This window comes from Pundamilia nyererei, unplaced genomic scaffold (genome assembly GCF_000239375.1).
Source record: "Pundamilia nyererei isolate P.nyererei 1_Seehausen unplaced genomic scaffold, PunNye1.0 scaffold00037, whole genome shotgun sequence".
In the NCBI taxonomy this organism is placed as follows: Eukaryota; Metazoa; Chordata; class Actinopteri; order Cichliformes; family Cichlidae; genus Pundamilia; species Pundamilia nyererei.
This window is the reverse complement of record NW_005187438.1, coordinates 1867118-1893859: the sequence shown is the minus strand read 5'-3', so window position 1 is coordinate 1893859 and position 26742 is coordinate 1867118. Positions and strand designations below refer to the sequence as shown.

The following is a 26742-nucleotide window of genomic DNA, read 5'->3' as shown; positions in this document are numbered from 1 at the left end:
TTTTTTTTTTTTTCTTTTTTTTCTTTTCTTTTCTTCTCACCCTCATCTCAGGGTTAATACACTCTTCACTAAACCTGCTTCCTGGAACGCAGCCCAGAAAGCTTCAGATAAGTTTCTACTTGATTTGTAAATAAATCAAGTAGGACTATAAATATGATGCTGCTATTCTAAATTATTCACCGTGCAGCTCCTAAAAATCTATTTGATGTGCATATGAATGGAAAATATTTCAGTTTTGAATTAACAGGCACATCAAAGACGAAGGTATTTCAGCTTTTAACATGTCATTAATAGCGCACTATCAGCTCTGCAAGTTTGGTGTCACAGATCAGGCTGAACGCAAACCCAGCTGACATTTATACCTACATCAACTCAAGGTGGCCGGTCAATCCGTGCATGTTTTACCAACATCTGAACAGTAATTTTAGTGCAATCAATACTGAAAAGTGCATCTTTAGCGCTCTTGCATGCATACAGATACACATCCTCGCTCTTGCGGATGACTGTGTCCCTAAATATTTCTCAGTGGTTGCTGAATATTTTTCTGCCCTTTTTAGAAAGTTTCCAACAGCGCAGCTTAATGGTGAGATGCTGGCTGTGAAATTTCTCTTGTTACTTCATGTAACGCTTCAATGGTTTAATGCTGAAAACATCTGAACGCTCTTGTGAAGAATGATGATGAAAAGAAATGTTATGTAAAAACTTTACTTTGCTATTTTTCTTCTTCTTCTTCGCACTGTTGCGCTATTACTATACATACAACAAGACAGTTGCCTGATTCTGTCAAAGCACAATCCATTTTTAGATGCATGAATAAAACATTTAGCCATCTTAGAGGTTGCCACTTTGCTCTGCAAATGAACACAGGATAAGACAACTGGTGCGCCCTCTAGTTTGGGCTGGAGCTCCCACTCCGTCAAATATCGCATTATTTAAGGTATACTTTAGCGGCAGGCGCATACCCAGTGAAACTCATTTGAAGTTTTTTTGGGTTTTTTTTCCTGACTAGGGGATCTGGTTCCAACAGCTTCCACTACGTCACAGTAGTCAGTGAAGCTTCACTCATATACTGTATTCAGGGTTTGGGGATTTCCATCATCTTCAAAAAATTACGGTCCAATCTGTACCTGTCTTACGACTTCAAAGCAGCCTGCTGAGCTGTCTGACATGGATACATTCGCACCTCCCATTGGGAGAATGGGTTGTCTCCTGTCTACTCTCTGGACAAGCCCTGTCCCCTGCCAAGCATTTGCGTCTCACTCATGCACGAAGCTGTCATTTTCCAAATGCATCAACCCCCCCAGAAAGGTGTCACTGGGGATTATAGGATACCTCGGGGGATTAAAATGTTCTTGACAGACTGGCTGTTTCACTTATTCCCAGACGTCTCTCTATGCTGTCGTATGTGAAAGTATTGATAAAAAGTTCACCTGAGATATCCGACTGTCAAAGGCCAAATCTTACAATGCGATAGACACGTATGTTTGACTGCGTAGATGTCCTAGCACAAAGCAGCGGGGGTTTTTTTGGTTTTTTTCTTTGTTTTGTTTTGGGGGTTTTTGACCATGCAATGACTTTATCTGAATGTTTTAATGATCACAGAACGTCTGTTTTAAACTTTACATTTTTAGATGAGTGTTGGCAATTCCCTGCAGTGGAGCTGCTCATTTGCTGCTTGCTAACGTCCAGAGTTTTTTAATCAAGAAAAGGGGGAAAAGGAAAAAAACAAAAACAAAATGTGCCAAGTGCATTAATCCTCCCCCTCCTTTTCCTCCTCCTCGTCCTCCTCTCCTGTCTTCGTCTAATTAAGGGTCATTCTGTCTCCTGGCCACATTAGGACACTGCACACTTGTCTCAACCCACATAATTAAATGTTTTTGTGCTTACCATCTGGAGACCTCATCTCTTTAAACATGCATGTCAAATTGACTCCTTAATAATGTTTATGTTTCTTCTCAGTGCTTTTATTATCATCCAGGATTAGCTGTTTGTGTTTACTTTGCTTTCATCAGCATCACCCTCCACACACACATATACAAACACTCACACAAACACAGAGTGAACACACAGAACAAGAGTACCCTTAAGGTAGCAGCAGATCTAGCACAGAGCAGTCAGCAAACTTAACAATCGTGAACTTCAAAGCAGTGGACAAATTTAATATAAAAGTAACCATGTTTATGCAATAAGTGCATCAACAAACCGGTGCCCCAGATATGGTGCAGCTATTGTTTATTACTGCTTCTACTGATGCGATGCCTCATCGATGATAAGGATGATATATTTTTGGTTTTCTGGGAGTGCCGATGTGGGATTTTACATTATATTAGGGAAAAAAGAAAACTTTTCAACAATAAAGATCCCAGATTGGCACGAATAGCAGACATTTAAGGTTGAAAGAGATATTTGCTGATGCTTTTTTTTTTTTCCCATCTCACCCTTTGTCCAAGCATGTCATTCCTCTTTCCTTTCTTTCCCCCTTCAAATAGTACCATTGTTGAAATACAGACATATGTGGAGTCAGAGAAGCGTTCTGCCTTTCTCATTCCCTTTTTCTCAGAGCGCAGTTGAGGATTAGTCTGTGCCTGAGTGCCTAGAATAATGATCACTGCAGCGGAGAAACACATTTTCACATTTCAGGAGATAAGGGCAGGCAATCTGCAAGCAGAGGACTTAACCAGCTCCCTGTGGCTTATTGTGGAGCTGACAGAAAAGTCACAATCAAACGCCAACACTAGGCTGCATCATACCTTGCACAACCAGGAAGAACACCCACTACTATGTTTTCCACTGTGAGGGATATCAGTCACTCTGACACTCCGGTGGCACTTGTAACATTTCCAACGACGAGGCATCCCAGCTTACTGTGCTAGTGTCCAATTTCTTACTGAAGTGGTTAATTTCCCACCATCTGATCAAATCTGGGTTTATTTCCCACAGAGAAACCAAATCTAATATTTCACTTCAAAGATGGCTTGATGTAGAGGGCTACTCTCACTTTCAGCCTTAATCCACTCTTGCGCATAGCTGGCTTCCCAGAGTTGTAGGCATGCTGAGAGGCACTCATTAACTCCAGAGAAGAGCACATTTTTGGACATTATCATGACAGAATTGGTTGGACATCATAATGTCAGAACTACACACCTTTACAAATGAGACCTGAATATTTCACATCAGAAGACAAGGGATTTGGTGTAGTGGGGGGCACATGTATAATGCCGGCACAGCAATAAAACAGCTTGCTCCTTTTGTAAACTGTTATAAAATAATAAAGAAAATGGGGGAGGGTGGGAGAAAAATGTCAAGTAAGCATTTACAAGCTAGTTCCCTGAGATAAAAAGTTTTTTTTTTTCCCCTTTTTTTTTTTTCCCTCCACGTTTCAGTCAATTGAATAAAAACCCTACCTTTCCCACATACTGTGCATCTGGTCCCATGTGTTCTTCTAAAACAAAGAATTGGTTCCAGATCCATCCACGCTTAGGCCTGTGGTGCACCTCCGTCTCCCCATTAGCCAGTTTGGTCTGGTTCTTGGAGGGCACTTTGGTAGGAACGTGATGGCTCGCCCCAGAGCACCTCTGGATGAAACAGAGGCAGACCAGAAAGGGACACAGACAAGAGGTGGTGGATATCCTCATGGTGGCGTGTGCTTTTGTAAAGTTATCCCCGCGTTTCGAGGTGGCAAGGTCCTCCCGCCGCCGCTGCAGCTGCCACCTACAGCCACCGCTGCAGACCTGTGCAGTAGTCCCAGCAAAAGAGGAATCTAAATCCAAACTATAGATGGGATGGTCCGGGAGGATCCTCTAAGGTTCATGACCCAAAGCGATATACATTTACATTATGGAATTTCCCCGACTAAGAAAGGCTGTACACATGGACGTGAACTTCTGGGTAGATCTATGAAGAGCAGAGGTTAATCCCGGAAGCCATTCTGGATTTCCTGGGAGAGGGAGAAGAGGGAAGAGAAACACAGAGTTAGAGATTAATTTGATGGATATTAGAAGCTAAATGTTCACTAATTCCCTCCAATTAAATTGCAGCTCGTAAATCCTTACAGATGAGGATGCCCACTTCAAACTGGCTGACTGTGATAAACAAAAACAAAAAGAGCAGCAAGAAATCCTGCTTAGTATTGCAGCTAATTTTGCCATTATGCAGATAACAAAACAACTTCTGACTTGTTGAGTAACAGTGCTGTTAATAAGGTTGTCCGTGCCTATGAGGTCAGAGCGCTTGGTGACTGATCCTGCCCTGTAAGGTCTGATTCATGGATCGCAACAGTGTGACCCAAACGAGGACTTTAAAACCTTTTATTAAAACCTTTATTAGCTTTATTTTTTTTTTTATGTGGATGTTTTAAATACAGCTAAGGCGTACTGTGAGGCTGAAGACTGTGCCACATGCACAGTGAATAATAAATGTGGCAGGAAGAAACACATTTATAATGAAAAGGACAGACATCAAGCCACTCAGACGTAAGGCAGAAGGTGATTTTCAGATGGCAGTGGAATGGAAAAAAGGGAGAAGGAATATTTTTCCTAAATCAAAATTATATACAGTATCGAAGATGGAATTAAAGTAGTAAAAAATAACTGCAAGCACTGCTGGATTTCTCTTAGTGTGCATTCAAGTGAAGCGCAGTCAGTCCCTGAATTCCCTTTAAAAAGAATGTGCATTACAGGCGCACCTGCAACTCAGCGGCCTTTAAGGAGGAGGTATGAGTGAGTGAACTGTCTGATTTCTGGGGTGTATTTTAAAGCTAGATGTGCTATTTAACTGCTGCTGAAGCATGAAATCAGTATTCACTGCTCATTTTCCTTTTTGTTTTTTGTTTTTTTTGCTGAGGAAATTTTTCAATGTGACCTTGCTATTCTGAAATGCCCTTCAGTTTGATGCCACAACTAAAGAAAAATGTCCAACTTCAGTGTCTGATATGTGATTCTACTGCACGGGGACACAGGAGGAGGAAAAATTGTGCATTAGTAGTAGGTATAACTGTAAAGACACAGAGACGCATAATGAGTTTTGTTGGGTTTTTTCTTTTCCTTGTAATGCGCAAAGCTAAAAGTACTTAGCTGGAGAGCTGTCTGCTGTTACCAACTTAAATGAACACAAATGTTGAAATTTGTTTTGATCACAATACTTTTTGTTGAAGTTTGCACCATTTTTGTAAATCATGTTTAGAGTAGAGATGGCACGATAACACTTATGTCCGATACCGATATCATAAATTTGGATATCTGCCGATACCAATATGAATCCGATAGTGTTTTTTTGTTTTTTTTATATCTTGCTGCATTTTGTATAAGTTCATACTCAATTTTAAATAAACAACAACACTAAAGCTATTCTGTTATACCTGTATGTAAAATAATACACTGCACCCAAAATATTTCATAGTTCAGCAATACTGATCAATCTAATAAACTTAAACCTACTCCATCCTTCCTATTCTGGTATTGTAAAGATTACTTGGGTTGCTTTATATTTCAAACTATTATGGTTGCAAACTCCCAGCAAAAAAAAATAAAATAAAATAGGGAACCACCTCATGATGCTTAATCGACGTAATCAACTTTAATTTGATGCAGTGTGGGGAAAAAAAATTGCACAGAATTAAATTATTTTTCAAGAATAATTAAATGGATTCATCATCTTTCTTCTACAGAATTGCAGACTGCACAGATGGTATCTTTCCAAAGGAAAAAGTACTATAGCTTACTAGGGTATAATAGACTTAACAGTTACTATATACAGTAATGGACTTCTATATATTTTACATCAGACTAAAACTTTGGGTGTAAGATTCAGATAATTATTTATTAAAAGCTAGACATTTTAAATGAGAATAAGAAAGAAAAGTATGTCTTTGTGCCCCCCTCTTCCCTGTTAATGCCCCACCTGGCCCCCTGTCAAAACGTTGCTAGATCCGCCCCTGCCCAGTTACCAGCCATCAGCTGCGTAGAAAAAGATCCTGGTATATAAAGTAATACCAAAAAAAAAAATCTAACAACAGCTTATCAAGGTTAAACGTGCTGCTGTTGTTCAGCCGCTGGTTTCCTCTCTCTAGTGCAAAGTGGGCGAAAAACAAACAAGAGAGAGCAAGTGTTGTGAGGAGCTTTTGTGATATTTAATGGATCGGATTACATTTTTTATTTCTCTCCGATATCCGATCCAGTAATTTACGTCAGTATTGGACCGATACGTAATATCGGATCGGTCCATCTCTAGTTTAGAGTATACAGTTAATGTACCGTGTCAAACATTTGAATTTCACCTTCACAGTAAAGCAAAAATAGGGTTAGCAAACTCTAAGTCTTGTTTTGGCTAATCACGCATACTAGGCATCTGACAGGATACATGTCCGCTCCATATTTACAGAAAGCATCTGTAATGCATGTTGACTGCATCCAGACATAGAATTGGAACATACTGACTGACATTTCAATTCCACTTTTCAATTCAACTTTGTTGGGTTTTTCTCTTGTTGTGATTTGATGCTTTATAAACAATCATATGGACCCATATGAGCAAGCACTTTGGCGACAGTGGGAGGGGAAAAACTCCCTTTTATGAGGAAGAAACCTCCGGCAGAAACTGACTCAGGGAGGGGCGGCCACCTGCCATGACCAGTGATGAGAGAAGACAGGAAGTTTAAAAAAAAATGCTTATGACAAAAAACCATGTTTGAAGCAAGTAATAATGTCAAATATTATACTAAACTATTTATAATGCATGGATTTTTTTTAATTAAAAACCTCTGCCCATGTCTTTTGCTTTTAAATTAAAACTTAAGTTCTCCATTTGAACATGAAATGATAAATGAAGTGTGAATAAACACAAATACAGTACAAGAATACAAAAAAATGTTTAAAAAAAAAAGGAAATAAATGTTAGGATGCCTGGGTCGTCGACCCAGGGCTTTTGAGTTTATATTATTTTTACTGTCTAGTTTTTGGTTTCTTTGAGTTCTATCTAATGGCTTATGTCTCTGTCTTCTTTAGTTACTCTGTCTCCCCTATCACCTGCATCCCCTTGTCTAGTTTGCGTCTATGTGTATCTTTAGTTCCTTTATCCCCGTGTTCAGTCAGTGTTTGTCTGCCCTGGTCCCACGTCTCTGTTCCCTCTGTAGTGCCTGCATGTGAGTCTGTGTTATGTGTTTCCTGTTTTACTTTGAAGGTCTCTGTCTTATCTCAGTGTGTTCAGTTTACGCTTCCTTTTGTCTCGTCAGTTCTGATTTGCCCCAGCTGTGTTTCCCTCCTGTTATTCATTCCCTGATTGCTCCTTCTGTGTATTTAAGCCCTGTGTTTCTTGGTGTCTGTGTCGCGATCTACCGTTTACTTTGCTGTGTGTTTTGTCAATCCGTCGGTGTTAGTTTGTTTTTTGACCTTTTTCCAGTTATGTTTTGTTTGAGTTCAGCATTAAAGCTGTTTTTGGTTTAAGTTCTGTCTCCGGAGTCTGCACTTTGGGTCCAATTCCTGCCTGCACACAGCTACACCTAACAATAAATACAAGGAGGAAAAACGTGTTTGTACTTTGTTTCCCTTCTCTTCCCCCCATAATAAAATGTTCCACAGTCTTGAATACTAACGTACAGCAGAGAGTTGGTCTAGCATTCAAGTGTTACAGCAGAATAGCAGCTTCACAGGGATTATGAAGAGGACAAATACTTGCATTTGATATATAACAGGATAAAGGAGCTGACAGACTTCAAAGTGTGCTTCTATCTCTTACAATGCATGTGTCAACATTAGAGAGAAATGCTGAAACAGGATATTAATGCAACTTACCACTGTCACATACTTTGAAGGATAATCACTGAATTATTTTTTTAGAAAAAAAAAATTTCTCCTCCATGTGGATTAAGATGTGCTCAGAACTCCTTGGCTAATCCCCATGTATTAAATATCTTTACACACAAATTATTGAGCTAAACTATAGTTGTTGGTCATGTTCACTAAGTGCAGTGGTTGTAATGTGAAATACTGAATGTCAGCCCGTGCAGTCAAAGGAAAGGAAAAGTGGTGTGGTACAAAGTCTTGGATTAAAGCTGAGCAGGATAAATACTCAACCACACACTAAACCTGCAATCTTGGAAATGATTTTCATCTCTATAGGTAGCTACGCCCAAATCCTGCTTCCCCTGCTCTCCACCTATATCTGAGAAAATTATACCAAACCCTGCAGAAAATTGTAAAGCAATATCATAAATAAAGTGTTTTAGAGATTTTAAGGTTTGTTTCTTGGATCACAATACTTTTTCTGACTCAATAATATAATTCAGTGACAGTGTAAAACATTTTCCTACATGGGAAGGCACTGGTGAACCGTTTGAGGTACCTGAGCAAGTCAGACTGGGTGTCAGAATATCTTTTCCAGTAGTTTCACTTTCACCTCCTGGGGCTCACTTCAATCAGCCTCCTAATTGTCTGATTATCGTGCTGATTCTAAGCAAAATACATTTCAGGGAGCCATGAAATCAACAGCATCTGGCTCCATCAATGGAAATAATTTCCCCCCTTTTTATGATGATTATATTGTTTTGAGCAGCCTTCAGCCCACGGCATGTTTAAATATGTGCAGCGCTTAACAGGATGGGTTATGCAGCACAGGCAACCGCAAAGATTTTGGCAGAATGTTTGCTAGACTGTCTACATTTATAAGCGCGTCAGTTGTATTTCAATATGATTTTGTGCATGAACTTAACTGGGATAATATAATGAAAAGTACTGCATTGACAAAGTATGCCAAACCAAATGTTTCTACTGTTTCTACGATAGTTTTAAAGGATAAAGATATCAACAATCACCAAATATTTGATATTTTTCTATAACAAATCCAATGTGGGTTAACTGGTTTTAATGGATTTGATCCAACTACTGTACAGTAGTAGGACAGTTTTTTCTATAGCCGAAGGCCCATATGAGCAAGGACATTTAAATACAACAATACAAACAAAATAAATAGTACAGAAAGATGTATTACATTACAAATATCTGTATCTGCAAACAAAAGCATATTGGCATAAAAGCTCCTTCTGCAAATATTTCTGATTTTTCCTAGTGGCAACCTCAAGGGCTGAAAAATGAAGCCAATCCCAAAGTGCCAGAAACGACATCTCTAGAGGCCACTTAAGGCTGGCTCCAAAAGGGAGTCAATCCCCTACACTGCCATATTAAAATCCTGAACTAGGCAGCACTGAGAAGAATATTGAGAACCCTTTGCAAAATAAATAAATAAATGTGTATGTGTGTGTATACACAAAACAAAAACCACCAGAAAACTTTGTGTGTGTTGCTATTGTCCAGAATTTAGCAGTCTATTGGCTGTGTGGAAGAAGCTGGTTTGGGATTGGAGCCTGTACCACCTCCCAGAGGGAAACACAGTGAATTGTTTGTGGTTTGGAAAGGAGTCATTTATGATGTCGTGGGCCTTCTTCACACTGCTCTTCCAGGATCCCAGGGTTTGTTTGTTTTTTATTATACATACAGGCATGAATATCAGCTATGGGATATTTGGTTAAATATCCCTTAGCACAGCGGTCTCCAACCTTTTTTGTGCCACGGAACGGTTTATGCCCGACAATATTTTCACGGACCGGCCTTTAAGGTGTCGCGGATAAATACAACAAATTAAAACTAGTACCGGTACCGAAAAAAATATTTATTCATAACACACGTGAAAAGACTCAGGAAAACCGAGTTAACAATAAAAACAATAACAAAATAACGCTGAAAACGATTAAAAACCCTGAAAACCATACATTTCAGACCTGAGCCTCAACTCTTGCGGCCCGGTACCAAACGACTCACGGACCGGTACCGGTCCAAGGCCCGGAGGTTGGGGACCGCTGCCTTAGCAGGTTGCACCTTGACCAGATGCCTTTGGTGCCCATCAACAAACTTCTGTCTTCTAGTTTTGACAAGACATTTTAACACTCTGCTTATGAGTATGCCTCTTGCCAAAAAACCAACCAATTTAAAATAACTCTACCAATTTGGCCAAGAAAAGGCCATTCAAGAACCTTAATGTTAGCCTGTTTTATTTATTCCAAAACCAATGGTGATGTGTGTTTGATATCACTGTCCTGTTGTTCGGGGATGGGGAAGAACGATCAGCCACCTTGACTTCTCCCACAATTGGTGGTACTTCAATCTTTACATACTTTTTCTTCTACTTTTGTTCTCTCTAAACATCAAACAACTTGAAAAAATATATCTCTGTCTCCTCTTTTATTCATGGGAACTGGAAAACTCAATCGCAGTGACTCGACTGGTCCTGTAAACAACTTAAATTTAATAAGACCTCGGCAGAGCCAATCGTTTTTGCACGTAATCACACCCGCTGATGACACTTCAGGAGATGAAACACTTTAAAACGCAGAAAGATAAAACAAAATGACGGACCAATATGGTGGAAGAGATGTTGGAAAACGCAGAAGAGATGCACCTCAATTCAGTATGGCAGAGATGGAGAACAGGCGTCTGTCGCCTGCTGCTAATAGCTAATGTTTTGGCCTCCTGCTGAGAGCTCACCCACTGCATTCGATTTCACAGCATCGGCTTTCTGTCTATGTCAAACACCAGACAGCAGAACACAGGGCGGGTCAAAACGCATATCAGTGAACTACTGTTCTATCCTCAGAACAAAAAAGGGCCAGCTAGAGAGCGATGGCCACAGCAAAAGAGACTCTTGACTTGTCACCTCACAGAGGAGAGAAATACAAACATTTTCCACCAGTTTATAGGGCCTGTTTGTTGCCTGTAGTCTCAGGCAATGTTACACTGAGCTGAAGAAGGTAAACAAGAGGGCTGAAGTGAGTACAGGGAAACAAGCAACAAAGAAAAATTAGTGACACAGCAATACGTGATTATGTGAAATCAGACTGAAACACTGCTGTGAAATGTTCCTGAGGCCTGAACATAATTTTATGTTTCTGGTGTTTCTGTTGATTCAGAAAGGGCTCTCAATAAACTTGTTTTAATGGATGCTTAAAAGAAGCCAATTTAATGGCATACTTTTCACTAATAGGTCCGTTGAGTCATTTAGTCTCCTCTTTAAAAAACGAACATTTTCTGAAAAGAGGAGAAAGACAACAATTTAGTTGCCAAGTGTCACAATAGAAGCAGCCAGACAACATAGATAAATCTCTTCTAGTGGTTTATTATTCTAATTGTGATGTTCTAGTCTTTTAAAATCCCCCCACTACAGTTTTGTACTTCTGTCTTCTGTAAGGCCAATAAGGAGTCCCTAATCTTTTTGGTCATATGTGCTAATCTTGCTGCTCAGTTGTCTTCATCACTTTTGTTCTCCCATGCTGTCAACACCACTCTCTTTTCCAATAATCTATCTACCCATGTGCTTCACTTTACCTTTTGACCATCTATTGCACATCCTTCCTCCTGCCCATCTCCGCCTTATCCATAAAGACCCTGGGGGTGTAAAAACCACTATTTCTTACCTTCATCTGAGATTCTCTTCTCTGATGTTGCTTCTCAGCTGAGTTTAACTGCCTAAAGGGTTTTTTGGTTATTCGGCAAGCAAATTTTAGCAATAAATGCTGCTGATCTGTCCTCATTATATTGTTGTTCTGGTCAATGCTGCAAATCAATGCAAAGGATTTGCCAAACTTTTGAAGTCTTTAACTACTTTGCTTTGTCAGACTCCTTGTCCTGTCATTGTCCTAAAACAATCCTATTTAAAACAAATATGTAAAACTTAACATACTATAAGAGATATTTATCCTTAAAACCACACCTGAGGCAAGTGTTGGATTTATAGAGATCAGTGGCGTGTGGTGACTCTTACAGAAAGGCAAGCGGAGACAATTTATGGATCATTTTTTCTAACTATTCTTTGTTCAGTTCTCTGTAACTGAGGACTAACAGTAAGACGCCCTGCTGTTTGGAATTTGTCTAATGACTCCCTGTTAACATAATTTACCTATTTACTACAATACAGAATTGAAAAGTTACTTTTATGAGAACTGTAAAAATCACATTTGATTGATCTGTACCAGTTCTAAAAATAACCACTGTTTAGCTAGAGTCTGTTGGGTCATTCGACCCAGCTCATTGTTGATGAAAGAAAGGAGATTAGTCTGATCAGCTTCACAAGCAGGGCAATCCTCTGAATGTGTGGCAAACCCTGGAGGTTCCATGAAATTGGAGACAAATAGGCTGTAGAGAGATGCCAGGAATTCAGAGGTTTACCCAAGCGGTAATATTTCCACAATGAAATCTTATTAGAGTATGCAGGAAATCATGTCTGAATGGACTGCTTTAGTGGTTAGTTTATTGACCCAAATGCCTGATCTTACAACTCTGGCATAAGCTTTCTAAGATGCAATCTGGCTTTAGTTGGTGGTGATTTCCCAAAAAAACCCCTTCCAGTCTTGATGCATTAGAGGTCCAAACAGCTTTAAGAAAATGACTCTTACAGATGAAAGCTACCCTACAATAATACAGTTTTTGTGTTACAGCAAGTGGTGCTCAGGTGTTGGTCTTCCTCAAGAGAATATTGCAAGTTTTTAAACCAGAAATATGTCCTGCAGTTCAGACAGGCAACCCACATTGCAAATCACACACTTGTCTCTCTAACATCCCAAAATTCCAGGACCCCTAAAGACAAAACACCAACATTTAACACTACACTGGAAAGGCTCTAACATCCTACTGCTCTACACTGCTGCTTTTAATAGAACTTCCCAAACTTTTTTCGTGTGTGTGTGTGTGTGTGTGTGTGTGTGTGTGTGTGTGTGTACTTTTACTGTTTTCTTCTCCAAGTTACTATGAGCATATATTCCAGTACCTGCAAGAATCAACTTTGATCACATTGCATACCCCAAGGATGGTCGGCACAAAACAGCCCCGGGATCATATATTAATCATGAGTAAGTTCTATAGATAACATTTCCCTCATCTTGTCAAACCAAGATCTAAAGAAGTGAGAATCTGCCCTCATCATTTTAGGCAAGAAGAAAGAGCGAGCTGAGTGCTTTAACTTGACTGACTGACTAACATTTTAAATGAAGGTGTATTTTGTGGGATAAAAAAAAAACCGAGAGAATACTGGGCTGTCAAAAACACTTGTGCTGCAGAGAATGAGGGAAGTAAAAGCCTTCAATCGACAGAGTGCAGGAGACTCCAAACTTCAGAGTACCTACAACTAGGCGTGAGAAGCTTGAAAAGGTGGCATATTGTAAACATTCCTGCATATATTCTCTCTCTCTCTCATGCACATGGCAAATGCAGAAACACAAGAGACAAATGCTCCAGCCTTGCATTTCAATCTTCTTCCAACACTTGTGGGTAATTAAAAGCAATAAGCAGCAGGTTTTTAAACACAGATTAGGCCTGAAGGTAATTAGGCCCATTGCAGTAATGACTCCCACTGAGTCATGTAGGCAGGATGGTGTGTCAGTCACCCCCTCCCACCATTTCTCCCAAAGTCAACAGCAACTTGTCCTTCTAGTAAACAGCCCTCCAAACACCATCTGTCCTAACCCTTAGCTTTGATTACCTCAGACCTAAAATGCACCATTTCTCACTTGGCTTGGCAAAGCAAAGATTGGCAAAATGAGAGCGAGAATTAGATTAGCCTTTGTTGTCTCCCTTAACAGAAGTTTGTCTTTGGCACTCGAGTGAACACAGTGAGCATAGCTGCACATATGTACAATCAAACTCCGGTTAACACTAAGTGTCCCAACAAGAATGGTAAACACTGAAACATGCGTACAACGCTATTCCACCAATGATCTGCATTAGGGCGATATGGCCTAAAATTCGTATTGCAGTAAAATTTGAAGCATGTGCAGTAATGATATATATATCGCGATATATTATTTCTTCTGTATGTCAAAATGACTGAACAGTATAGCATGCCATTTTAAGAACATTTATTGTGCAAAACTTTTCTTGTTTTCAATGTGACACAAAATTCTTAAATGACAAATAAAAATGAAGACAAATGCGCAAAAATCTTTTGAGTAAAAAGATACAAGTAAAATATCGATAAAACACAAAATTCTAAATGGTTTAAAATAAAGTGCAAAATGTGCCTTTAGAAAAGGCTTGGAGAATATCAGTCTATTAGTGTGTAGGGCCACCTTTTTTCTTTCCACCTGACTGACTGGGCGTTTGTGAAAGGCGCAGTTTTTGGCTTTCCTCATATTCCAAAACATGCTTCATTTTCAGGTGATAAAACAAATTACTTGTACTCCTTCTCTTGGCTATTACTGTCGCCCGGCATAATTTGCAGATGATATTTTTCTGCTCAACTTCCGACTGCCTAAACCCAAACAAGGTCCATATGACCGATGTTTATGAGCACCTACTCACACATAGCGCTGACCATCTTAAAAAGTTATTATGGTACGTCTAGTATTAGATAACTAAAACTGGTGCTTTACACAGTCTGTCATTCAATACTGCAGAGATGCCCCACATTACATTACACGTTTCTCTCAATATGATCCATAGCACACACACAAAACGTGTAGTTCTTCAAGACCTCTAATGGTTTCATCTCCCCATGTTGACAAGTTAAACAACCTTAATTATATCTGTGAAGCAGGACTCCTTCCCAGACTTTTTTTTCCCCCTTCTTGGTGTCAAATTAGAAAACATGCCTGCACTCGTCAGCCACACTATATGTTGTTTGGCTGCTTAATGAGAGCTGGGCGGAAGATGGAAAATGTCCCATCTGTTGTGTGTTTAATGGTTGGATTTCTTGAGCTCTCCTCATACAGGAGGATTGCCAGGATGGAGTAGACAGCACCCATCTGCTGGCCACTGCAGGGAAAAAACAGTTTTTCAGCTCGCATCATCATCATGTCTCTTCACTTTGAGTGCAGCAAAACACTCCAGCAGAGGTCCATCAAAATTATGCAGACAGACTACAGCACACTGCCAAATGCCTAAATGCAGGAGCTTATTATTTATCTTTTTTTGTTTGTTTGTTTTTTGTAATCAAAGAAAAACATAAAATGAGCCGGTTCAACAAGCACACCATTTTGTGTCGCTGTTTAATCACTTTCTATGAAATGATCAGTTCATTGTTACTCTGCTTTTTTTCCATTTCTATAAGAGATTGTATAGCTGCACTGAAAAATGCTCCAAAAGGTCACCTGGGGTCTTTTTTTGTTTCTTTGTTTCTTTGTTTTTTCTTTACTTTTGGTAGCGTTAGAGATTAGGGGAAGAAAACTATATATTACCACTTGATTATATACTAATTTACAACAGTATCAATACCAGCAGTAGTGTTGTAATTCACACAGCACCACTGCAGACAGGCTCACAGCCTCCCTCACTAGCAGCTGAAGTAGTTGACATTCACGGCACTGAGTAGCACTTTAAGAGGAATTTTGAGAGGCCAGTAAAGCTCAAATCTCACCAACGCTGAGGTTTAAAACATGTAAAACTGTAAAGTATCATGTATGTGAACCTGGCCGTCACACTTGTTTCTTTTAAATATTAATATTTATTACAATGTGTTTATTGGCAGTTGTCTGAGAGCCATATTCTGCTAACTTATCATTAAGGTAGTGACAAGAAGCTATGGATAATTAAAATATGACTGTAATACTGGAGCTGGGCACCAAACAACATCAATATTGCCCATCTGTAATATTAAGATACAGTTCTAATTTAAAGCATAGCACGATTATTAATGTCTTAAGAAGTGTTGTGTTTTTCTTAAAATCCCAGATTGATGCTGAGAAAAATCTACTGGTAACTACACAGAAAGAGTGGCAGCCTACTTTAACCTCTGTCTTTGATCAACAACAAAAATATGGCCTCAAACAACCTAAAAACACTGTCTTCTTTGTGTTTTTGTTTTGTTTCTTTGCACTGCCTAAAGGAAACTGATCATATACACCTTACAGTTAAATTACCTTTTTGGCTGTTTTTGTTAGATAACTAGTGTTGTCTTTCATTGTTTTGTAATAAATTTTTTATTTAAAAAAATAATGCCATTGCATCAAAAATGGTATTGAGTATTTTCTTGGGTATCTAGTATCGTGACAGGCCTACACATTATTAGTTTTCAGTGGTAATTCAGCACTATAAGTCCAAATGCAGGGAAAAAGGGGGCTGAGAAGAATTTTAAATCTACACTGTTTTCATCCATATTTCCTTGATAGCAATGTCAACTAAATAAGGATGAAATGAATTTGAGATGGAAATAATGAATGTTATAAATCCTATAATGAATCTTCAAAATGATGAATTTATTTTTTTATCAAAACAAACAAACAAGGCATTGATGATCACATTTAATAGCTAGGAGGTGGTTCAAGAAATATTGGCCATACTGCATTAATAAATGACTAATTGCTCAGAGAATTTGTTGAATAATTTTCCACCAATTGGCTGGTCATTGAACTGACTACTCATTGTAGCACTACTTGAATGAACACCATGCTTTTTGGGATTTAAGTCAAACAGAACAAGACAAAAAGGCACAAGGTGAATTCAGACTGGAAACATATTCATATCACCTACAGCACTCGGTTCTCTTCATGTCTGAGGAGTCTAAATTCAAGCTGAAGCTACTGGAGTTTGGCAGGCTTCACTGTTTCACACATGCTAAAACACAGAGAGCAGGTGGGTTTTACAACAAGGAGGGTGTCTGTGCTCTCATCCACAAAGTAGGGCTGAGGCTATTCACATTAGCATTTCATACACAGATAAGCTTGCTTTCTTGCTGCCAGGTAGATTGCCTCACGAGAGGATGAAGTGCGAGAGATTTGGGGGTTTCGCAGATGCTTGCCGCACTGCTTTTCAAGTGCCCACAGAGACTAGCAGGGAGGGTGTTAGGAGCATCAACAGACAAATATGCCACCTCATCATCCAAATAAAGAATAAACTGGTGATGCAGACGGCAGAGGCAGTGAGAGGAGAGAGAATAGTCATAGAAACGTGTAAGGAGGTATATGTACAGCGGACTGTGGGCAGACGGGGGCAGTAAAGGTTTCATTTTTTTTTTTTTTTTATATGTACATAACTTTCAGGACTGTCAAAAACTAAAATAACTGTAATATTGTTAACATAATCTAGCCCTATTTATTATGAATTTGAGAATCTGATTTATGTTCTCTGAATCACCACTGGGGTTTCCTAGATTTCGATTCCTTCAGTTTTCTGTTTATCGTTCCTCCAACAATTACTTTTTCAGTAATTAGAGTGAGACCTGACACATGGTACGTTTTCTTTCACCACCCTGGCTTAATGCAGGTTTCCATGTCTTGATGCAATCTACATTCCTTTTTGTTGAGTTTTATACATTTCTCACTATGGTCTTTAGCTCCTTGGTGTGATGGTTAGCTCTGTTGCCTCATTGCAAAAAAAGATCCTGGGTTCAAATATACCCACTGGGACAGTTTTATGTTGAGTTTGCATGTGCCTGTGCTGCTTCTCTATGCAACTCTAAAGTGGCTGGAGGTTTGATTGTAGTCTTTAATAGTCTGGCAACCTGTCCAGGGGGTACCCCACCTTTTTCCCTATGACCGCTGGGATACTCTCTAGCCCTGAATTGCATGGAATGAGTGGAAGAAAATGGATGGATGTATAGAGTTCAGTGTATTCTGTGCTAGGAGATTTGAGTAATACAAGATTATCACTGCTACAATCAACTTTACCCAGGCCCCGTGTTGATGTCTTCAGATCTTATTGTGTACTCAAAAATATTGCAAATTAGATTTCTCGTGATTTATAATCCAGTCGACAAATCTGAAAATGTCTAATGTTGCCTCATGCTCCAAAAGCAAATGTCAGTTTCTCACAAACCTTTTTATTTTCCAGATTCTGGATTTAGTTTTTAATGCATTCTTGCAAAAGAATATCAAATTGGCCTTTTTGGTTTGCTCGTTACAGAGAAATTGGTGGTACTTGGTGCAATGCCACAAATAAAATGCAATGCAAAAAAACAAAAAAAACAAACATCAACTGGATGTCAAGGTTATCGAGCTTAAGATTTGTTCTTGGCATGTTTGGCAACAAAGTGTCTCTCCATGCATTGAAATTAATTGAATGTGCGTGAGTAAGTCAAACTGTCAAACCATGTGCCAGTTTACAAGCTCACACGTACAGTCTTTGTGCTGTGGTAGCAGGCAGATGTTACAAAATGGATGGTTCAATCATGAGTCTTAAAACTACAGGCTGATTACACGCCACGCAACTTGGCTCGAGAACTAACAGTAATGGCAGTGAGTCAGTACAGTCAGTGTTGTGACAGGATAAATTATATTTTTGTTATTTCAGAAATATTACGTATGAATACTTGGGTATAAATACAATTCAAAGTCTAAAATTTAAACTAGGATAAGGAAAAGAGCAAGCATGGCACCATTCTTGCTATGTGGGAACAGTAATGTTAAACTCCTCTAAAAGGTGATGTTGGAGTAGAATTGAAGTTTCAATAGCTTGTTAGACTATTTTCTAACTTTAACAATTACCAGGAGTAACTCAAGGGGTGTTAAAATTCCATGTGTTGTCTAACTCCCATGCTTCTCTCGTGTTCCTCAGGCCTGTGAATCAGTATGGATACCCTATCCATCCCCCATCTTGCCCTCTCACTCTCATAAAGCATTGACATGGCCCAATTAACATCTCTTTCGCATGCCAGAAATGCACGTGAAGGGTGAACAGGTCTGACAGACTCAGAGCACACTAATGTTTTATCAGCACCACACACCAGGGTTTCTCCGCTCTGTGACACAGACAACTTACCGACTTGACTCTGTCAGCTCACTACATGACTTCTGAATTAGTCTGCATTCCACCCATCAACCCATCCCTCCATTTTCTACCTCTTATTCAAGTCTAGGTCTTGGGGGGTGCAGTCAGAGCAGACCCACTGAGAGTTCAGTCTCCCCTGCCATCTCCTCTAGCTCTTCCTTAGAGACACAAAAGGGTCCCCAAGCCAGTTAAGACACATCTTTTTTCTGTTTCTTGGGTCTGATCTGAGGTCTCATGCCAGTTGGGCATGCCAAACACACCTCACCTTGCAGGGTATGCTTGTGTTGTGTTTTTTTTTTTTGGTGATGAAGAACATTAGCTGTACTTTGGGCCCCTCTATAATGATTTAGCTCGTCTTCCTTGATTAAAGGACGAGTCCATACAGCCTTCAAACACATACCATCATAGGTATAAGGAGCACACCACTTCAAGGACTTCAAATGTAAATTTGACATATTTTAAACTTTTTGTACCAACTCATTTCATTTTATTACCTAAAACTAAAAAAAAATTCTTTTTTTCCCTTCCTCAGTGAGAGTAAAACTGATGTGACGAAACAGCTAAACATTGGTAAATGCTATCTTATTTGATTAAAGGCTGAAGGCAGTCAACATAGTAGTACTACTAATAATAATACTCCTCTTTACACGACATATTGATGCATTTCTAATTTCATGGTTGTAAATGAAACAACAAGGTTAGAACTATGATTTAGGTCATGGTTAGGGTTTTATACATTGTTAAAAATACACAAAAGAACAAAAGTGCATAGTGGTAATACAAAAACATCGATTTTATGATATCAGTCTGTCAACAGGGGCTGATATCTATAATCTTTTTGTTTTGGTCACTCACAGCTCGTGGCGATGGGGTCATGGGTAGAAATGTAGATTAATCATCAGTTTTTGCCTCTTGGCATCGCTCTCCTTTCAACAGAACAAAAGTACATTATCTACATTACTATCTACAAACTGCACAGATCCATCTGTCAATCTTTCAGCCTACTCTTCCCCTGTATGCTCATGAACAGGACCCTGAGGTATTTACCCTGAGTTGTTACTTCCAACTGAGTTTGTGGATGCAATGCCCCTCAAGTTTGGATGTATAGTATGACAAACATTTTACCAACCAATTCTGAGGATGATCTGATATCCTCGTGTTGGTGTTGTTCCCAGACCATCATGAAAATGTTGTTCCAGGTTCAACATTGCAAGTGACCAATCACATTTTTGTGACATTATTCTTTTGTGCGCCAAGCCATTCGTGCATTTATGAAATTCCAATGTTGCAAGGACAATATCAATTCTGCTTACTGTTTATTAAAGGGTTACGGTTAGGGCCAGGGTCCGTTGATCGGCGGACAGAGGCGGTTTCTCGCAGCTTAAGTACAGTTTTTTGTTTTATGCCGGTTTTTCCCGAAGTCGCAAAAGTATGACGTCACAACATTCTGATTGGTCACTTGCAATGTTGATCCTGGAACAACATTTAGTATGATGATCTGGGAACAACACCAACACGAGGATATCAGATCAACCCAATTCTGATGAGGTTTCCACAAACAGCAGATGGATACACTGAAGTTCCAGATGCATCTCTCAGGTCTCATTTCAAGTCTTTGCTGGATTTCTTTTTCCTGTTTCTTAAGGAGATGACTTTCAAATTCTGTTCACCGGTTCTCCATTTGTCCACTCCTCAAATCTTTTAAGAACAGACTGTGACACACACCATGCTGAGAGATGCTAAATTTTCAACTAATAGCTCTTTAGGTATTCCACTTGTTGGTGCAGAAAATTTTATTCCTGTGAAACTGTTATCTTTGTTACTAGCAGCCTGTCACAAAACCATATAATTTGTTTCCATTTTCAACACATTTTCCTAAAGTTGCAACTTAAAATGAGTTCTTTGCTAAACTGTTTGCTATGTGTAGACACAACACTGGTTTATTTCTTGAGCCATTTCTTGAGCCTCGTTTGTGCTTGAATGAGTCATAAGCCGATGTTAAGTGGTTCAACAAACTAAAAAAATCTTTCGACCTTCAGAAAGCCTGAAGATCTATTGCGGAAGACAACTTTAAAAATTACCAGGAAGTCTGAGTGCCTTGTAGAAACATATGAAGAAATGTGGATTGACTCCAGACTTTTACACACTACTGTAGATGGACTGTATTCTTTAAAGTCCTATTAACACTAAAAAACACAATATGTCTTCAGATGTCTCCTGTTAATGAAAAGAATGTGTTTCGTTCACCGGAGGTTTAATCTCATTTTGGATATAATGAAATGAATAAATGTGCATAAACAGTGTTGAACTGTTCTTGAGCATAATGCTAAATATCAGCCACATTACTCTAGATTTACATTCTGACGTTCTAGAATTTTTGTACTTGGGACTACGTATAATAAAAGATGTAACCAGGTGAATATGGTGAGTGTGACCAAAAAGGCGTATCCACAACACACTCAAGCAAAGAAGAAAATAAAATACTGTGAGGCAGCCTTCAGGATCCCAGTCACAAATGCACAGTGATTACATAATGACAGTTCACCCGTAAGAGCTATGTAATAAAAAGAAGAAAAAAAAAGGAAAGTCTCTGAACAAACCCTAACAAATGTGAAATGGAAATCCAACCCCTCTAATAGTACATTAAGTATTCATGCAGCACATTGGCAATCAAATGGCTCTGTTTTCATGGCTGGCAAAGTCATTCTTCCAATAAAACACTGGACAAATATTCAGACAAAATGCTCTCATATACTTTCCTTTTTTCTCTCTTTTACAGGACACCTACATTTTCATTCATTTATATTTCACTTCATACACTTTTGTCTTCATTTAAATAAAGCATTGTGCAAAAACTGATTTTTAGATGCATTGTTTTTATGTAATTCTCCTTAATGGCACTATACTCATTCTGACAGAACACAAAGCCTGTCTCCTGTACAAGAGACCAGTGTTTCAACTAAATCCTTAAAAGGCATTTTTCAGTGCTTAGAGAGCTGTGAGCTGGGGCTTTTGTCTGCTGAAAGTTAGCAGATGCTGGAGACGGGGAGAAGACGGGGCTCCTGTTAAGATTGGACGAGTCATTTTAAGGATCCTAAAGTTTAAAAGAAGCCAAAAGAATTCCTCCAAAATCGTTCAACGAAAAACTCTGGTTATGGATTCATTCTTTAGCCAAATAGGAACAGGTTTATCATTCACTTTGTGTTACTGAGAAACCACAAAGCAATGGCCTACAGGCTTGCCAATGATCACACTTCCATTTATAGTGGTGAGTGCTCTATAAGGAAATGCTTTACTGCTCTTTCGTCACTGACAGTGAGAGTAGGAGATGAATCATTCTAATGTTGCTCTCCCCCATACAGAAGACACCCATAGTGCAATAATGTCAGGGTGATGCAGACTGTTCGGAGTTCCACTGTAAGCAGTGAAACCCTAAATCAAAATATAGGAAACGCTAGATGCCAACTGACCTGAAATGGCGAGTTAAAAGTAGAAGAAATGATTCAGGCTCTTACTGGTGGGTATTAATGAGCCAGCTTTGTGTTATTGGGTTTTGCTGAATCACTGATTTTTCTTTGCCTTTCTTCTAAGAAAAGGAAGACCAAGGCTCCTCCAGGATTATTTGATCTGAGCCACTGCCATGTATCAGTTAAGCAGTGTGGGCCAAGACCTGATCAACTAACTGTCCATAATTGCAACTTTAATAGCGTGAACAGGAGAGCACAGAAACTTTAGCAAAAGGTGCCTCTTAAGGAATGCTAATGACTATCTTATAACTATCTCACAATGGATGATAGTAAGCACCGATCCTGATTAACTAAACTGGTTAACAAGTGTACAGTAGGCACCTACCATAGGACAATGGATTATATACCAAAATATCAGGAATATGTGATAAAATATGAACTCCAGACAGTATGATATCAGTGAATCCAACAGACTTCACCCCATTTAAATGATTTTCTACAAACCTTAGAACTATTTTACTAAAAAAGCAGTGATGAAACCAAAATGGGTTACAATTCAGCTTGAAAGATGTCTATATTTTATTTTATTTTTTAACTTTGTTCTGCACCTCATTTGCAACAATCATTTTCAATTATATCCTGGTAAAGGTGTCCCCTGGATTCTCTCAGTTCCTTAATTTTTATTAGGGCTGCTTTTTCTCCCTCCATCAGCTGTTCAAATTAGCTATTTCTTTCTTTTTTTTCTTACTTGTTTCAAATTAATGACTGCTGCCCCTGCCGGGAATTTAAAATACAGTGTTTAGTGCATGATTAACTCTCAATTTGAGAACTCATTTTTGCGTGTATGAATACATTCCCATCAAGGTGTCATGTCGCAGAAGTTTAACAACAAAATCCCATACATCATTTAACACTGCAAGCCACACAATACAGTCACACTGCTGCATTACAAGCAGGGGATTATTTCACCATCCTGGATTTAGAAGAAGATTGCAGTGCTGACAAGACTCGTCAACACTTGCTTTTCCGAATCTATTATTCTTCCTTGAATTATGTTCTTATGTTTTATGTGCTATTGAGCACACATAGGGCGAGTATGACCACCTTTGCTCTCTGGGAAGAGATTGTTTGGAGGCATGATTCATCTTTTAAATGACCTTTTTGAATGTGCTGTTGGAGCAATAACAATCCACTGTTCTTATTGCTGTCTAGTCTCCTAGAGATATGACAGAACCTTGGTGTTCAGTTAGACAAACTTATCAAAGAAACGATCAAAACATTGCCTTTCAGAGTTCTTTGGCACAGTTTTTTTGTGGCTAGCAGGGGGTAGCTGAGTGTAGCTTTCCTATAATTTGAATGCCTTCTCTGAAATTGCACCTAGTTTGACAAACTGTTATTTTGTAGCTGCCATGCTGAGTGTTTAAGATGCCTGCTCTGTTACAAACACACTGATAATTGACTGATAATTGCTAAATTTTTCACACTTCAGTTGACACTTGACTTTATGGTAATGTTTGCATAACTCGCATCAAACAAGGATTTCAGTGATTAACATGTTCACTTTGGCCTTGATGCATTTATCACACTATGAACCATATGCATTATACACAGCGTGATATTCAAACACTTACAGATGATTTTAAATGCAGCTTGCTTAAAATCAAATTTGACTGAATGGTGCAATTAGCTCTGGACACTTTGGAGAAAATAAAAATCTTCCATATCAACCAAGAGTGTCTAATGAAGTCAAGTCAGGCTACTTTAGTACATCTGCATTTCACCTTGGATTATTACCGGGCAGGTAATGATCTCTAATGTGCCACTCCATCTTATTGGATAGATGCATCCTACATGATCATCTGGTCTGTTAAATGCTGGAATTACATGATTTGCTCATGTGTGTGTGTGTGTGTGTGTGTGTGTGCACGTTTTTAGAAAATGAATTTAACTCCAATCATTCACTCATTATTTCACAGAAGTTCATTATAATTTGTAAAACTTACTATCTGGGCCATGTTACCAGGTAAAAAAAAATATAGGTGTGTGCAGGTTCATGTCAACATCATAGATTTAACACATCTTACTCAGATGAACATGAAACTGAGGCTGATCACCTAAAACTGCGAAGTCAGTCTATCTGCTCCTCTTTAGCTCTTATTTTTTTAGGTATTTTATTTTTGCTAGTGCAGCTGGTGGGTTATGTTTTGCATATGTTGCCATGCTATTCCAGACTCTTCCACTTGCCAGATTAAATTGGGCAGATGACCAGTACATTTCAGATTCAAGCACCAACTCTTAAGGCCTCTTTAGAACCCAGTCAGCTGCCTCAGTTTTGCTTCAACAATGTGCATAGAAATGATGATAAAGTTAACACTTGCTGCGTTATGTTCCTGCTATCATTATAACTGGACTTTAAAGGCTGTGATAATTAATTCAAAGCTTAGGTCAGTAATCGTGTGGTGCTCCTGTAACATCTTCTGACAAATATTCGAAAAATAGGCGATAATGGCTTATCCAGGCAAACACAGAAAGATAAGACTGGCAATTTGTAGCACGGTTCTGCAGAGGGCCTTTCCTTCATGAAATGAATGCAAGTATGTGATGCCTTTTACATACAGAAGGTCACTGTTGTCACCAAACTACTGGTCTTCAGTCTGGCTCTGAAACTAATCAATGATGTTTGATTGATTAATTATTGGAGCCACCTATAATGCAGAAGTACGAAGTGAGTGTTGGTAAAAGCTTTCCAAATGTGGGCCTTTAGTGATTTTTGCACCATGGAATACTCTTATGGCCATTTTAAGTCATCTTTCACCATCCTATCAACTAAACCCTTGGCCAAGTATCTGGCAAATGTTTGACAAATTAACTGATACTAAACTACTAAAATAAAGTTGTTTTTCCTCTAATTATATCTAAATTGGCAATTGGAATAGTATCCACTGTGAGTATTCCCAGGGCCCCAAATAAAGAAAAGGAACATTCGTACACAGAACCTTTTTCATAAGAAACAGGATTTGCATTTCAGTCTACATCAATGTCAGAACTCCAACAGTAGCAACCAGATGGTTTCTAATAAAGCCATTCAGTATTCAGCTATGAAGCAAATATCATCCTTTTCCCAGACACTGCAGCCCAAAACATGCCACTGAATTGCATGACACTTGGCATCTTTTTTCTCAAACATTTGCAAACACATCAAAGAGGTGAGGATCCCTGAAAGATGCAGCGCAAGACTGGCAGCTATACAATCCACCCTGTGCTTACCAGGAGCCAATCAACGCAACATTAACAGGGACAGCTAAACAACTGACACTTGCCTTAGGCATTTTTACATTTTTACACACACACACACACACACACGACTGTCAAAGCATCTCCCAGAATTCAGATAACTGAGGCATTCACTCTAAATGCGCCTTTATTTCTGTCTCCCTACAGAGAGACGGGGTCTGGTGCGGAGAGAGAAAGCTCTACTTAGAGAAGCTGCAGTCAATGAGTGGACTCTTGTTTCCTGCAGTGCGCGTAAAATTCAGTCTGGCTACACTGGTGCGGCACACACATCAGAGGTATCGGATAGCCTCCAACTCCCACTCTGTTAGAGCAGCCTGTCCATCATTCATAACTCCACCGAGCCGATGTGTGAAACAACACCCCGGGAGAAAAGACCGAAACGCCTCAGAGCCAAATACACTTCTGATAACCCCAAAAAATGACGTGTGCGCACTCTTTTACTTTTTCCCCCCCCCACCTTCTTATGTCCGTTTCTTTCCGCCTAATGCTCAATTTCATGCGGGGTGAAAACGCAAACGTGCGCACGGTCAAACTCGGCTTAAAAGCGCGTACTCACACGCGCAAGACCCCCAGGCAATTTATTTACCAGGTCTATGAAGCACAGCAGCGTATACGCGGAGGCACAAGCACGCCACCGAGAGTTAAACGCACACATACAAATGGCAACTTAAAATAGGTTAGACAGCGAAAAAAGCCAGACAAACTTATTTTTCTCTTACCTGTCCACGCGCACCCCCCTGAACCCACATGACAGCTGATTAAGGGCGAAAAGAATGCTCGCGTTTGAGTTTTTTCCCCATCCTCTGCTTTTCTGCGTCTCTTTCAATTCCCTTCCTCTACCACTGTCATCCTCTCCAGGGCAAAGCTTCACAGCGCGGCTTGCAGAGAGCCGACACTCTCCCTTCCTTCCCGTGTGCGTGTGCGCGTATGTGCGAGCGACCGGATGAGAGCCGTGTCGGTGCGTGTGTGCGCATCTCTCCGCCAATGAATCCTCCAATCGCGCCCGGTTACTGCGGCGGCTCAAGTCGAGGAAGGCGCGGGATTGGTCGGTTTTCAGATCAATCTACGGCTCTGAAACTCGCCTCGCAGCGCCCCCCCTCCCCCCTCCGCTCCCCCACCTCTCTCCATTATCTCCCTCTCTTCCTCTTCTCCTGTCTTTCTCTGTTAACACGTGATTATGTAAGATAGTGATCAGGAAGCGATACGTTATCCCATTCTCATTTTCTTACACACTCACACACACA

At 39.5% G+C, this 26742-nt stretch overlaps 1 protein-coding gene across 1 annotated transcript in view; it reads right to left on the bottom strand.

Annotated features, from left to right (window-relative positions):
- Positions 1–26447, bottom strand: part of LOC102199819 (cadherin-18) — a 94630-nt gene extending 68183 nt beyond the window's left edge. The window contains exons 1-2 of the mRNA XM_005730419.2: positions 26218–26447; positions 3405–3937 (exon numbers count right to left, since the gene is read on the bottom strand). Of these exons, the coding sequence (XP_005730476.1) occupies positions 3405–3635 (231 nt within the window). The 5' untranslated portion in view covers positions 3636–3937; positions 26218–26447. The remainder of the gene's footprint in view (positions 1–3404; positions 3938–26217) is intronic.
- Between the last annotated feature and the right edge of the window lie 295 nt (positions 26448–26742).